This window comes from Tauraco erythrolophus, chromosome 4, assembly GCF_009769465.1.
Source record: "Tauraco erythrolophus isolate bTauEry1 chromosome 4, bTauEry1.pri, whole genome shotgun sequence".
In the NCBI taxonomy this organism is placed as follows: Eukaryota; Metazoa; Chordata; class Aves; order Musophagiformes; family Musophagidae; genus Tauraco; species Tauraco erythrolophus.
The window spans coordinates 74,113,481-74,129,797 of NC_141468.1; the positions used below are offsets into that span (position 1 = coordinate 74,113,481).

At 39.4% G+C, this 16,317-nt stretch overlaps 1 protein-coding gene across 6 annotated transcripts in view; it reads left to right on the forward strand.

Annotated features, from left to right (window-relative positions):
- The window catches only part of LRP6 (LDL receptor related protein 6), a 112,228-nt gene that overhangs the window by 63,580 nt on the left and 32,331 nt on the right, over positions 1–16,317 (forward strand). For all 6 annotated transcript variants that reach the window (XM_086610483.1, XM_086610482.1, XM_086610481.1 and 3 more), the window contains exons 5-6: positions 942–1,338; positions 1,860–2,031. In XM_086610483.1, coding sequence (XP_086466609.1) covers positions 942–1,338; positions 1,860–2,031 — 569 coding nt within the window. The remainder of the gene's footprint in view (positions 1–941; positions 1,339–1,859; positions 2,032–16,317) is intronic.

The window sequence follows — 16,317 nt, forward strand, 5'->3', positions numbered from 1 at the left end:
CTCCAAACTGATAAGCCAGTTTAATTGGAATGGGGTGTGGTGGCTGTTTATCCTTCATTACGTTGAAATCTAGTGACATAGAATAGAAAATGACATGAGAATGAATTAGAATAGACAATAAGTACATCTGTCATTGATCAGATGCCCAGCACGTGTACCATTAAACAGCTTGTGTTGCCCTATGTGAAAATATCTTCTGCAGTGTAAGCTCATCTTAGTGATTTATTGTGATTCTGACTTTTGACCTAAAAGCCAGCAAGTCTTTTGTATGCTTCAGCTCAAAATGACTTTATAAGACACACTGTTATTTATCTTCCTGTCTTCAATAAGATTGTTCTCAACAAATACGGGAGAAGCTGTCAGTCCTCCTGCTTCATGTGGTTGCTGGACAGTTGTCAGTTCCCAAATCTGATTCCTCTGGTAGGAGTTTCTCAAAGGAGATTTACGTGTGGTGTTCTGTGTTGCATTTTTTCCCCTTCTAAGGATGTTGCTGAAACATGCAGCTTGTTTGGCATGATTGTCCCCTATACTGACAACAGGAAACAGTCAGTAAATTATTTATATAATTAATTTTTCATCTAAGAGGCTGCAGGCCATCTGTTGATTCGTGTAAAATAGCAGCATAGTCAGTGCATATCTATTTCAGTACCTTTGGAGAGAATGGTATGAATAGGAAACATGTTCAACATGATACATTTTGGACAAGGAAATGACCAATGAATTTTCTCTATAAACACATCTGACTTTTTCTGCAGAAGAATAACCTCACATTTGAAGCCTTTGAGTGGAATTCTCTGCTGGTGCCCATCAATTTAGTTAGGTCCTGTGAAATCAAGGTAGCTAGACTAGCTTGTACCAGTTGGTACAGAATCAGGTTCACTATTTACAGGCTTACTGCCCAGTGTTTGTAAGATGGTTGTGTTTTTGCCTTGTTCGTGTAGGTGCCACTGAACTGCTGCTTCTAGCCCGCCGGACAGATTTGAGGCGAATTTCCTTAGACACCCCAGATTTTACAGACATTGTTTTGCCACTGGAGGACATCCGTCATGCCATCGCCATTGACTTTGATCCTCTGGAAGGATACATCTATTGGACAGACGATGAAGTTAGGGCCATCCGCCGCTCATTCATCGATGGGTCAGGTAGTCAGTTTGTTGTCACAGCACAGATCGCACATCCTGACGGCATTGCTGTGGACTGGGTTGCCCGAAATCTGTATTGGACTGACACTGGCACAGACCGTATTGAAGTTACGAGGCTTAATGGAACCATGAGAAAAATCTTGATATCAGAAGACCTGGAAGAACCCAGAGCTATTGTGCTGGATCCCATGGTTGGGTGAGGAGCTGTTTGTGAGCGTTTTTTTAAATATTAGTCGTGTAAAGAAGATGCCTCTGTCTACCCGTATGCAGTTAATATGATGCAACGATAAACTTCTAAGCCTTCAAAATGAAAATACTGGGATTCTTTGAAAGTTAAGGTTCTGAGGCACAGGGACTACTGCTCTGTTTTGACCACCTGGGTAGTCATCTTATATGTCTTTATGTTTTATTCTCATGTTTAAAAATATTTTGGGGGATTGTGTGGATCTGTTTGTTTATTCTAGCTAATAGCACTGGTTATGTTGTCTTGCTGAGCAGACTGGTACAGGAGTTTTGTGCAAAGGGACAGTGTGTTTACATGTCAATGCTTTTTGAATGGTTTGGGCTAATCCTTAGTTAGGTAAGGAAATATACTGGGCTTAGAAATACACTTTTCTGTGTGGAATGTGGTTTTGGGGAACAGTAGTCTAGAAGAAGCTGTGTGAATATTGCAAGTTTGGATTAATAAGAGTTCTTAAGATTTTATTTCCTTTGCAGGTACATGTACTGGACTGACTGGGGAGAAATCCCAAAGATTGAGAGGGCAGCATTAGATGGCTCAGACCGAATTGTGCTGGTGAATACCTCGCTTGGCTGGCCAAATGGACTGGCATTGGATTATGCAGAAAGCAAAATATACTGGGGAGATGCCAAAACGGACAAAATAGAGGTTTGTACTTGCACCTGCATTTTTGATTCTGTGGAGCTATAGAATGTAGTTACTTTGCGTCTCTAGGTGTTCAAATTCTGATACAGCTCAAAAGGTCAATGGGATAGTGGTTGGTTTGAGCTTTAAGAAACAATTCAAGTCTTCTCTGTTTTTTGGACAGGTTACTCACTATTCTTCCCTCATTTCTCTGTGTGTAAAATGGAAATCATATCCGTCTGGTAATCCCTTTTTTTAAGAATATGCAATAAGCGTTTGTTAAATAAGTCATTTCTTAGCTCATTGGGGAAAAAAACTTTTTACTGAGAGTAATGTTTGTAGGTTAAAAAAAATTATCTTTCATTCTTTGTGCTACTCAGCTTACATGCTAGTAGAACGTATTTTAAAGAAATAAATGTCATTTCACGTGTAATTATTTGTACTCTCACAAATCCTCTATACTTTGCATCTCCCTTGTTTTATTAGGATTCCAGGGAGGCGATTAGATTTTCCTTCCTTTCTGGTATGTTCTGCTGAAACTTATAACTGGAAAAAAACCCAAACTGTTTTTCTTCTCTCTCACATTGAAAATGTTGTGTTCATTTTGTTATATAACATTTATGGAACAAATTTGACATTTATTGTCTCTTTGTCAGTCTTTGAGAAAATAGTATTGTTTAGTATTTGTTCAGTTTACTATCAAAAGGCAGAAGTTTTTCTGGAAGGAGGAGACTTGGCTACTACTCGGTGCATAGTAGCACTGTCTACCTTTGCTATACCCTGGTAGATCTACCTTTCTTTTGATGAATTATAGCTTTCCTTAGTGATTCCTTACCATTGCAAATAATTTTCAGCACTCATCATATTAGGCACAATATCTGCTCTAGCCTTATGAAATTGTTTTATTTATTTATAACTTCAAATAAGTCAACATGAAGTCGTAGTCTTGTGCTGGAAGGTCACATAACTGTTTGTTCTCCTTCAGAGTGAAAGTAACTCTGGTCCTGCAAGGTGAGTTGCTTTGAAGCACTCCTTCGGGGAGCCTCAGGGAGTATGGTTTTCTTTGTCCTGAAAACAAGATTTATAGACTATAATTCCCCTAACATTTTACCAGCTCTGAGAAAAGAGGGGGGAAAGAGTCTTAGCTATGCTTAGAGATTTATTTATAACACATTGAGCGCTTCAGCCCTGATACTGTCTTGGACTTGAATGTATTTTGCAAAAGGAAAGTTAGGCATTCTCCACTCTCATGCTTGCCAAAACATGGAGATTTTTTTCATGCGCTTCAGTCTTACTCAGACCACGGTTCCATATTCATTAATAATGATTGTTCGGTCCTGGATCAGTTTGTGGTAGAAATTTTCATCTAGATCAGGCATGAGCTCACAGCTGCAATTCTGTCAAACTGGCTAGAACACATGATATAATGTTTATGCCAACATTACAATGTCTGTGGCAGGACAGAAGATATCTGATCTGGCACAAAGTCTGCTGGGACAATTTCCATTTCATTGTTTTTTAAACCAATGTGAGCCAGCAGAATGAGTTTGTTCCAGGTTGTCATGCAACATCTATGCACAGCATCAGAGAAGATTTATCATCTTAAGGTTTCAGAATTACTGGTTATTTTTTTCCTGTGAGGCTCCAAGTGTTAGAGTTATGATTTTACTGCTGCTGCTTTTTATAAAAAGTTAACGTTTGTTAACTCTTACCAGTGCGCAGAAAATACTGAAAAAGTCTGGCTAAAACCTTTAAAGCGACAGAGAAGAAATTCTCCCACAGTTTTTCTTTTCATGTTTTTGGATTTTAGTTTTGTTTGAGGATTCGGGTTTGGTTTTTTTTTTAATTGCTGAAGGTGTTAATTTAGGGGTATGAGACAGATCTATAAAATCAATAAAATTATGTATAAGATGACCAGTATTCCCTCCCCCTTTTTTGATGTAAGGAATTGACATTCATAAATAGTACTGGCAGGTGATGGGTGCAGAACAAACGAAAACAGATGTTTCTTCAAACAGTGTGTGGTAAGTTGTGGAAATGGTTATGGATGTTAAGAGATTACATGTGTTACTGGGAAGACTGGCTAAGTCTGTGGATGGGAATTCCACTGCAGTTTACTAGAAAATAGAATTGCCTTCTGAACCACAAATCACTGAACTGTTAGTTGCTGTAGAATGAAAGAGTTGTCTTGAAAAGTTTCAGTGTGTATTTGCTCTACTGTGCTGTTCTGGAAGTGTAAGTCTTAATTATTCTCTGAGACAGGATACTGGGGTGGGTGGACCTTTGGATTGAACCCATACAGCCTCTCTCTTTTCCTGTTTTGAGGCCGTTCTATTCCTTGAAGGTTTAGGGAGTCTTTATTATGTTAGCTTGTCGCGTTAGCTTTAGAAAAACTTCACGTTCTTCCTAAGATGTAATATTGCTGCTTGCTAACTGCACGTCAGAGGGGCAAAAATGGGTTGAAAATGTATGACTTCCAATAGTGGTATGTCAGAGTGTGAGTTCAGTACAACTTCTGTAATTAACAAACATGGAAAGGCTCTACACGATGAAGACGGGGTGTTCATCCAAGGGAATGGTTCAGACTAAAGTAGATTTATTCCTCCCCCCTGCAATGTGCTAACCAATGCAAATGTATTGGTGAGTTTCTTTACTGATGAATCTTACTTAATTTTCTTGAGGATGTTGTGTGGCCTCTCGGTAATCTTCTACGAGAGACTGACTTTGTTGTGGTAGACTACAGAAATCTCAGGCTGCAATGAGGCTGTCTAGACCTATGATAGCTAAAACATTACCAACATTTTAAGTCTTCCCTTTTCCTCCCACTGCCTTTCTCTCCTATGGCAACCCTGAATCCTGAGGAGATTTGTAACACTTTCCCTGCCCTTCCCAGCCGTTGTTTATATCAGTTTAGTAGAAGATGCTTTGACCTTCAGTAAACATTTTAAACTTACGTTTGGAGAAATTACACTGGAGGAGGTGCAACAAAGAGGATATTTGTGATAGGATCAAAAGATCAAACTTGGAATTGGACACGAAGACATCAGGATATGTGCCTGGTCTCTGATTCATTGCTTGTATGCGTTTGTATATATTTGGGAGGGGGGCTAAAAGCAGGAGAAACACATTTGTGTACTTGCACTCTATTGCCTTTAAGTAGTTTTTCATATGTGATTTTACATGCATTGTGCTTTTTCTTTTTTGTTTTGTAGTATGTGGAATTCCTCAGAACCATTATTTAATTGCAGCGCTACCAAAATGAATGTTTCTCGCAAGCTATGTTTCCGGTTTGTTTGTGCTACATATGAGCTTTTATTATTTATTTTTTTACACATTGATTCATGCTATGCTGTTCTGGAGCCCCCAGACGATAATAAAGCATCAGCAGGGGTTAATGGAGACTGGTAGGGGGTACAGCAGGGAGCTTTTGTTCCCATTTTATCTGGCAGCCTGCAGCAGGCAGAAGCAGGCTGTGGCTCAACAGCTTCGTCATTTATCTCGGTCAGGTTTCACTGCTGATAAACTTCTATTGAAATGGATGGCTGCTATTGTGCTTACCAGTAGGGAAGATTTCTCATTGACTTGCTACAGGTTTAAAGCATTTTCCTGCCGTGCTATGAGGTTAAAAATGTATGATCTGCTCTGTTGAATTGGTCTTATGTTTTTCTGCTCAAGTGAGTATTTGTCTTCTGAGCACGTACACTACCTGTTTTAAGGCATAGGTTGGATTTGAAATGGTCAGCAAAGCTCGTATTGATAAAGCAATTACAAACGGCTGCATGCATGTGTGGCTGTATGCATTAAGCGGAAATAATGATGATGTGGCTGATTTCTCACAATTTTTCAGTCTTTGCTTCATTTTTCTTTATTCATCTTTTCCTATTCTCCATTCTCAGAGCCAGAGATGACACCCACTTACACCTACTAGTGGTGAGTTTAAAGAAAGGACTCTCTGCATCCAGTTCAGATCAACCATTATCCAGTGATTTTTGAGTGCAGCTCTAACTTGAAGTGTTTCTGCATTCCCAAATCTATTAGCCGTGCCTGGCGTTACTGTCTCTAATCCTCATGATTAATATGGAAAGTCTTATATCTTGCTGGTTTTCAGCATAAGTACGCACAAGTCTTCGGAACCCAGCTTTGTCGGACAACAGAAAGCGGATGCTGCTAAGACTTTTTTGAGCACAAAAATCTTGAACAGAGAGGACCTTTTTGTCTTTGACCTAGGAGCTAATAGCTTGGCATCTAGAGAATGCTCTAATTCATATTCTAATCCTGAAATTGCAGGGCTACATTTTCCTCCGATGACAACTCCCTCAATTTTACCACCACCCTAATAAGGAAATTTTGTTTTCTAAGCATTCACCATTTATTTTCTGACTGAGAAATTCTGTCTCGTAGCATTAGTCTTTGTATTGTGAAATGCTAATGGCTCGTAAGCCTGATTACTGATCCTACCCCATCCACCCTACTTTGAAGCAGAGGTTTGAAAATTGAGAAGCAGAAACTGTTGAATTCCTAGCTGTTGAACACAGCTGCTTTTGTGTACTTGCGTTAAGGTTTTGCAGGTATGAGAAGTAAGGTAGTTGAAACAAATACTTGAAGTTCCTTTGCTGTTTAATTTCGGCCACAGTTCTTTGTCCGCCTGGTTTGAATAGTTATGGCACTTGGGAACTTCATTCAGCAAAGAACAGCGAGTATGTGCTGCAGAGGGTAGGGGCAGATCCCTCTACTCCGTCCCAGTTTCACAAATGTAAAGCTTATTTTGTCAGGGAATTTCTAGCAACTTCTTAACACCTGCTAGGCCTGCATGAAGAAAAATTATAGATTTTTGAAATTAGTAGTAGAGTAAGGGTTTATTTAAAATAAAAAAATAATTTATACAATTTCCTTTGAGAGGTCTGTTTTGAACTTCTGAATGAACTTAGGAAATAATTAAATTTCATGATGCAGACTGAGGTAGGAAAACTATATTACAAAGAGAAACCAATGCCAGCCACAGACCACGTATTAGTAAGGTCTCCTGACTGTTGGAAGAGCTGGATACAAGAATTTGAGTGACCTCTTATCTGTGGACCCCAAATACTGAGCCTGGATCTCCTGACATTGTAAGCTTGTTATTATTTACAAAAAAAAAAAGAAAAAAATTCCTTTTTTTGCTTTGGCTTTTGAGCATGGTGCTACAGAATTGTCACTTAGGCACGTACCTTTTGCAGCTGTTCAAAGTGTTTTAATGTAAAAGTGAAGAAGAAGAAACATGTTTAAAACATCCGTGCCGATTTCAGTTCAGGAACATTAAAAGTCAACTTTTTATTGCTTCTGATAAATTGAGAATATCTAAAGAAAACTGAAACGTGAAAAGTTTGATAATTGAGACACCCATTACAAACCGCTTGTGCTGACGAGTTCTCAGAGAAGTCCTGAGGGATCTGCTATCAACAGGCTGTCAGACTTAATGGAGCAGGGAGAGGTTCCCAGCACCTTGCAACAGAAAGTAACAGCCTCTGCTGGCAGTCAGTATCGGTTACCTAAGGGAAAACACAAAAATCCCTCAAACTAAAACAACTAGACCCATCATCTGATCTCACTGAGTCAGACATACTTAAAATAATATTTGAAGGCAAGCTGGGGAGTGATGTGAAGAGATATTGAGCTATCTGCTACATTTCTGATTGGGGTGAGTGCTCTTTGTCAGTCTGCTATTATCCCTTACTCTCCAATGTTCTGGCTTTTTTTTTTTTCTTTTCCCAAGCTTAGTTGCATTACTGTACAAAAAAGATTGTACTGATCTTGGACCTGGGCTTCTTCAGAAGCATTCATATGACCTTATGATCCCTCTCAATAATTATTCAGCTTTCTTCACACAGGCTTTTTATTTTGCTCTCAGATTTTGTAGTCCTGACCTAAAATTTTTTTCTGATACTATTCGCGATGATGTAATTTTGCAAAGGTCTGTATGAAAAGGATTGTAAGAAAGTGTTGAAGAGCCTGATACAAGAATTTGAGTGGCCTCTAATACCTCTTATTAGGCAGATAAATACATACGATGGAAAAACAAGCTTTTGGACATGTAGAGACCCTTGGAATTGAAGTGATCTAGCAAAGGGCGCAGTTGAATCAACTTAATAGCTTACTGCCACCAAAAGTGGAAAGTATCCCAGAGCCCTCTCCCAGCTTTGCACTGGCTGAGTCACTCATTGGACTGTTCCCTGAACCACTTAGACTTGCCAAAACAGTGGAAAACTTTCCACGTTTTTTCCCTCTACAAAAAAATCAATTATAGGTGCTTATGGAGGAGTCTGGAAAGCAACAAGTGAGGTAGAGAGCAAATTAAAAATAAGAACAGATACTTTTGCCCATGTGCAAGAGCATTAGAAGTTGTCTTGATTAACTTAATCTTGTAAAACTGTCCCCCAAATCTCTGTGGGGATTCAGGTTGGTCTTGGCTAGTCTCCTTTGTTTCCTGTGAACTGTGTGCATGGTTGCTCATAGGACTTGATTCACAAGTGGTAGGTTGCAAAATAATTAGCTTCCTTTGTACCCTGTAACCTATGCCCACGTAACAGAACACCTTCTGACTGGTTCCATTCCACCTTATGTATTAATGTACCAAAATTATTTTTTATAGCCAGGCATGTTTATTCACCTGTTTTACCACTGACTCTTCTCAGAGGAGCCTTTTTTTTTTTTCCTGTGAAAAACCTTTCTTCTCACCCTGTTCATCATTTCAGCTCAATTTTTTGTCTTAGTCTGTTCTTTACAAATGCAGGGTTTTTTTTGTATTCCATGAGATTGCCTAGGAGATGTCATATTTGATTGTCACAGTGGTTATAAACTCCTTTCCCTGCCTGCTTGTCACTTCACCTGACTTGAGCCGTTTCATTGAAAACCCAACCAATTGTTTCTAAAATTAGATTCCATCACTGAGAAAACAGTTCTGTTGTTGGCATTGATTGATCTGCAAGCAAGGAAAGTTGTCCTATTGTGGAAGAAATGAGCTTATAACAGTGTCTGTAGCATGATAGAAAGGGCTATTTATGAAGTTAATCTCTATTCTGTTTTTACATACTTATTTCACTGCAGTCCTATTGGGAATATTATCCATGCTCAGGAAAAATGTATTTTGAATTCTTCGGAAAAATTATTAGAGCTCAAAAGGAGATTGAGGGTGCTGGGGAACTGTTAAATTAGAAATTGGTAATGGCTATTATAAAACAATTAACAGTAGGAAATTGTGGAGTTGGCTGGAGGCATTTGGTTTCTGAAGCAAATATAAAGAGTTCCAGGTATCCCTTCTGCTGATTTCTCAGGATTTCAATGCAGTGAAGAGTTGACTTCGTATTTCGTATCTAAAACATTCTTTAACATTTTGGAATTGAGGGAGAATACTGTTAACAGTAAGTTAATAACACTGACAGAATAATTGCCTCAAATTGAGTTTAAAGTTTTGTTTGCTTAGTCAAAGAGGGTATAGTTGATCAGGACTTAGGGGTTTGGTTTTTTTTTTTTAGAGGAGAAGACTAATAAAACTGGAAATGTAGACAAGATGTCCCTTTTTTACTCTCTTAGTGCTGCTGTTTTATAGTAGATACATGTGTTAATTGTGTGATACTACTGCAGCCATAACAGTAAAATCATTCTGGTCTGTTCTCTTTATGTTGCTTAAAGAAGCAAGTTGCAAATACATGGTTCTCAAACTAAGTCTGAAAAATGCTAATGTGATGTTCTGAAGACATTCTAGATATCTTTTAGAGTTATTTTTAAGAGAGTCACTGTCCCAGTTTTCTTTTTTTTCCTTAACCAAATAAATTTAATGAGTTAGTGTTGTTTTTCCACTTCTCTGATACAGTAAGATTCATGTACATTTAGGTGGAAGATGAACAGTCATGTCCTTGATTTGCGGTGTCATGAACTGTGTCAATATGTGTTGCATCAAGCAAACAGCACATGTAAGTATTTATCATAGGATAATCAGGGCTGAAGCAGATAAGCCTAAACCTTGAATATTACTAAACTGTTCCAGGTATAACATAGGGCTTGTTTAAGATCTTTTTCCATCATTATGTTGAAATATCTGGGATGTTTGACCTTTGAAGGTCCCTTCCAGCCCTAACCATTCTATGATTCTATGTATGTATTGAATTAAGTATTTCACCACTGTCTTACAGTAATACTTCCTTGCAATTATCTTATGCAGATCAGTATTAATAATCAAACTCATGAGAAATTCACTTTTTCACCTCGTCGTTTTTCAGTTGTATCTATTCCTAGAGCGTTTTTCTAGGAATTCCTAGGAGTATCATTCCTATCATGACCCAGGTGGTGAGGCTTTCTGACCTTTTCCTGCTGTCTTTCAAACTGTTGCAAGAAACCAAACTTGTCATTAGAATAACTCAAGAGTTTAAGGTCTGCTCAGGAAGAGTTTTCCTGTGACGTTTCTGTGCCACATGGCCGGGGTTTTTCTCATGCTGTAAGGTAAACCATAACTATATGTCTGAGAGTATATTTCGGCAGGTACCAAGGAAACAACAAGCTAGTGTGTTCTGTATTTGTGGGACACGCAACACACAAAGCATTGCCAGTGAGTCAGAACACTCTTATTCCTTATCCTTTCAGAAAGAAGATAAATGCTACAGTTGTGTTCTTCCTTTGAGTCAGTGGGGAGAGATGGTTTCCAGCTGTGGTCTCTGCTAGAAATTTTGTAGAGCTGGTGCAGTGATGGCAGTAGTACGTGAACAGGGCAATTGAGGTCCTGTATATTAAGTGGAGTTTCCTGGCCTCTCTGTGGATCTGGAAACTGGTACTGGTGAAGGTGCTGAAGTTCAGGAATCAGTAGGCAGCTATGGTCTCCGTTGTTTGTCCAAAAACTGGCTGTCAGTTTTTAAAATCAGGGCTTATGTTCAAGTTATTCATAATATTTTGTTACGAGGTGTTTATGTCTGAAATTAGAGCAGTTTATGGATTTTATCAGATAAAGTTGTTTTGATTTTTTGATTTTTGTTCTATTGATACGTGTGTATTTGTGAAATAAAGTTCCGGCAATGTTTTATAGTGTAGCTGGGGACTTTCAGTCCATCACAGAGGCCTATTCCATTCTTGTAAGTAATCTTGAATTTTTTGAAGAGACAGAGTTAGTAGCTGTTTGTAAGTTTTCAATTGCGGACTTCCTCTGTTCCAATCATCCTGAGAGAGAGCTTAACATGGACGATACTTACATGCTCCCTGATTATTTAGAACTACGTCCAAAAGAGGAGGCACAAAAGAAGACTCAGGAAGCTCCAGGCCTGTTAATCTTACTTCAGTTCCTGGCAAAATAATGGAATGAGTCTTCCTAGAAACTGTCACAAGCTAAACAAAGTAGGTGATTGGGAAAAGCAAACACAGGTTTACCAAGGGCAAATCACGCCTGACCAACCTGATTGCCTTCTGCAACATAACATTTTCTGTCGACATGGGGATGACAGTGGATGTTGTTTACCTGGACTTAGTGTTTGACGCTGTTTCCCACAGCCGCTTCCTAGACAAACTGACAAGATACAGACTGGATGAATGGTCTGTGAGATGGGTAGGGAATTGGCTCACAGGCTGGCAGCCTGCCACAAGTGTAGTGCGACAAGGATCTATACTGGGCCCCATGCTGTTCAGCATCTTCATAAATGATCTGAATGATGGAATTGAAAGCACCTTCAACAAGTTTGCCGATGACACTAAACTAGGTGGTGAGATGGACATGTCAGAAGCGAGAGCCATATTACAGAGAGACCTGGACAGGCAGTAGTCTAGCAAGAACTATGTGAAGTTTTGCAAAGTCAAGTGCAAGGTCCTGCACATGGGATGACGCAACCCAGAAGCCCAGCACAGGCTAGGATCTGTGTGGCTGGGGAGCTGCCTTGCTGAAAGGGACCTGCAGGTCCTGGTGGAGAAGCTGAACGTGAGTCTAGTGCACTGCTACAGTAACAAAGACAAATTGGATCCTGGGCTGCATCCACAGGGACGTTGCTAGCAGAGATAGAAATGTGATCATCCCACTCTACTCGATGCTTGTCAAGCCACACTTAGAGCGCTGTGTCCAGCTCTGGTCCTCACAGTTCAAAAAAGATGCAGATAGGCTGGAAAGGGTCCAAAGGAGGGCCGTGAAGAGGATCAAAGGGCTGGAGAACCTGCGCTGTGAGGAAAGACGTAAAGATTTAGGTCTTTTCTTCCTGGAGAAGAGGAGGCTCAGGGGGGACCTCATCACAGTTTCCCAGTACTTGAAGAAGGGTGGAGGGTCTTTCTTCAGAAGGAGCTGCATGGCGAGGATGGGGATGACGGGTACAAGTTGCACAGAGAGAGGTTTCATCTCAATATAAGAAATAAATTTTTTACAGTGAGAGCAATCTTTCACTGGAATAACTTCCCGAGGGACATGATGGAGTCCTCATCAGTGCAAGTTTTCAAGATGTGACTGAATAGGGTGCTAGATAAACTCACCTAGGCTTCCTTTTGCACAAAAGGTTGGACCGGATGATCTTTCGAGGTCCCTTCCAACCTGGACTGGTCTATGATTCTGTGGTTCTACCTCCAAAATTAAGCCGTGCGCATGAGTTAAGATGAAAGGTAGTGTTTTGCACACTATCACTCTGCTTATGGCACTGGGTTAATTATGAGTAAATCATATCAGCTTTGGCTGACAGACTCCCAGATTTGCATGGGAAAGGACATTCTTTCCAATGTCTCCATGCTGTCTTCTGCTCTGTGAGTTGTCGGTACTGAGACTGTCTAGCACCTTGTTTCTACAAGGCTCTTATGTTTGATATTAATCTAAGAATGGCCTGATAGAGACAAACAGTTTCTATTACTAGCATCTCCTCGCTTCTGTGGATATGAGCTAGTGTGCATCTGCCTAGGCTCTACTGCCCCTGGCCTTCGTCTGCTAGACCTGAGCAGGCTGCTAGTCCTGTTTGAAGCCCTGCGTAGCTTTGCTCGGGCTCCTGCATGAGCTCTGACCAAAGCCGAACATTATTTTCACAGATCGGGTAGGTATAATGATTGATCTCTAGACTTAAATTAATCAAATTACAAGTGTAAACTACCCTACCTTCAAATCCGAGAGTATCAGAAAGGTAAATTCACTGCATTAGCCTATTTATCACAGTTATTACTGGTATTCAAGAGTGAATTGAATCCAGGGTATCTGACAGCAAGAAAGATCCTTAGAATACATTACTGTGCAATCCAGTCTGTAATTTTAAAGTAGAAGTGATACTTCAAAGTTTTTTGGTTTATGTTTGTTTTGGTTTTTTTTACTGTTCTTGCTGACCATTAAGTACAGCATCTTAAAAAATACGACCGCATTTTCAGCTTTAATTAAATTATTTTGAATAAGCTGTATTTTCCTGAGGCCATAGGTTTGCATTCGTTACTGTTCTAATATAAGAAAAGCCCTTATCCTACAGGCAGGATATCTGGTGTTTTTTCTGAGACCATTTAATTTTTTGCACTTAGGTTGTTCTTTTTTTTCATGGAACTACTCGCTCTTTCAGTAGAGGTAGTGTTTGTGGTTGCACCACATCTGTTTCCTGTTGTAGTCTGTATTCTCACTGTGGTTTGCAGTATGCAGAATGGCCTCAGAATGTGAAACCCACACCACATTGTGGTTAAAACAGCAGAAACCGCTGGAGACACTGCTTCATAGCAGCAGAAGGTGGGTTTCTCGTGTGGGGGATTCTGTGGGGATACACTTCACAGCAAGGAGTGGATCCATCTGGGGCTAGAGAAGAGGAATGAATGCATAAAGCAGTGTCAGCTGGGACTCGGTTGTCACCTGAATTTCAGTATGTGAAAAGATGATGCTGAAATCCTTTGAAATTGGTTGATTAGTGATTGTTTCTTTTTCCTGGTGCTCATAGTGTGTATCATCCCTGTATCCCTTGCCACTTTCCTTCTGCCATACACCAGACTATTTGATTCTGTAGCCTATTGATGAAATTCTATTCAAATCTCCTAAAACGCAGCCAAAATAAATGCAGACAATGTGATGCCACAGAGCTGATCATGTGGTGCTAATGGGCAGATGTTTATTTTAAGTAATATTGGACAGATGTGCTCAGCTAAGATTGCAGTGGTAGGGTGGCAGGTATGTTTAAGTACTTTCACATAGGTGCCTATTTTGTCTAGTTGACATAAAACTCTTTCAAAATAACCTGCATGTGGCAAACCAAAAATTAATTAAAAGCACATACTTAATCCTTAATTCCTCCCTTCTTTTTTCCTGACTTCTTTAGTATAAAAGGAAGCTTATTTGAACAGTTCTCCTTTTAAAGTTTGCCAAAGTAAGTTCATCTCTCACCATACACCTTCCAACTAATTCTCTTTACCAGTAGTTAAGCACTCCCTTAAATATAGAAGTTTCTTCCTTTTATAAGGACAAAGCATAGTAATCTAAAGATGCTGCTGTGTGATAGTGATGTTTTAATGGTTATTACTGTGTGGTTTTAGTCCATTCGCTTTACAACGTACATCCATTCTGTATATCTGTTTGGTCTGCTTAGCAAGCTCTAATTGCCACATATTAATTAGTTGCAAGCAAATGGCTCATAGCTGTAGTTTAAGGGGGAGGGAGAAACAAGTCATCGCAGAAATGTGAGATGACTGTGTTATGGTTAGAATAGGGATGGGAGGCAAAAGGGGATGACCAGTTTTGCTTGGTGGTGGCGATCTTTTCTTGAAGGGATGGTGAGCTGAAGGACTATAACTCACAGTTTCTCTTACAGATGTTAGGTCTGTGTCCCTGATTCTAAAGTTAACCATTAGTCTGTTGTTTAGCAACCCAGTTTATCAAAACAGAGCGTGGGAGGCATGCTGCTAGGAATTGAGAGAGCTGGCAGATGCTGAAATTTTCTGAAGTAGAATAAATGGAATATCGCAGCTTGTTTTCAAAAGGAAGTCCAGAAATTAGGCAATTATGCTGGGCTCTGAGCCCAGCTAAACAATCTGTGATAGGAAAAGCTATGTTTGGTCTTGGTTATCAGGTAAAGGACATAAGTTACAGCTTTAGGATGATAAATGCAGCATAATGCGAAGTAATGCTGCAAGTACTGCACTTGGCTTTCTGAAGGATCTTAGTGAGAATTCAGGGGATAAAAACATTTCATCAAGTACTGTGCATTTTATTTTTGTGATACACGTGCATTAGTGTATTTGTAGAAACATGACTTATACGCTACTAGACTGAAGAATTTTTGGTAAGCCAATTCCACAGAGTAGATATGGAGCTTATTCTTACAAACCAGCAAGTGTGCAGAACCCTTTCATTTTTCTATAGGAAATGTGCACATAAAGATTCAATTTCCATTCTAACGTACTGAGAGTAAGTGCAGTAATGTCAGGAAGTTATGACAGGGAAACTGTACTTGGGTAGGCAGAAGGTAAGAGTTGCTCCAAACTAGCCTTCTCATTTCTTATGCACTAGGAAGTTCTTCTGACCACGAAACATCATCCATCTAGCTATTCAACCAATTGATCCTGGAGGTTGTTGTTGTACAAGTCTTTGGGTTTGAGCTATGGGAAGAACGGGAAATCATGCAGACTTGTCTATGGCTATCTTAATTCCACCAAAGCAAGTGAGAGAGCTTTGAAAACAGTGATGTAGAAAGTCATCCTTTTTCCTCAGTTCTTAACTTGGAACACCTTTGAGTAGTGGGAAGGATGTTTTAATGTTTCTGGGATTAGTATGCTACCTTGAATTTGTGAACCACGTAGTTCTGGGAAGGTTTTAAATAAAGGTTGGTAGAGGGTTTTTTTTTCTTTTTTTGGAAGGGTAGTATACATGCTGTAAACTTAAACTGTAAACCTGAAATAAGCAGAAATATTTCAGAAGGAACTTTTCTATGAAATTGCAGTGCTGAATCATTTTTAAGTGTCTCTTAAAACACAGGACTCTCTTCACTCCAGTCACTACAGAACTTTTATAATAATACTTGATCACTTGAACATGCTTACGTATGTTTTAATTAATCCTTTCAGTGCCTCTTTGAGGAAGTTAGGTATTACTTCTTTTTACCAGTAAAGAAAAATGACACAGTAAATCCAAGTGTCTTGATCAAAGGCATGCAATTATTTACAGACTATTAGTGTTCCTTCTAGTACAAAAAATACTGAACTTAATTTTGAAGAATGTAAAACTGATTCTTAGTTCAGACTTGGGAATATAAACGTATTCTGTAGATCTTCTTGACTGTTTGCCTCATGGAATTTGTGGGGCCTCCTCTTACTGCGATCTATAACCTGGGCAAAGCTCACTTGGGAGGGACTGTGGACTACAAGATGCTG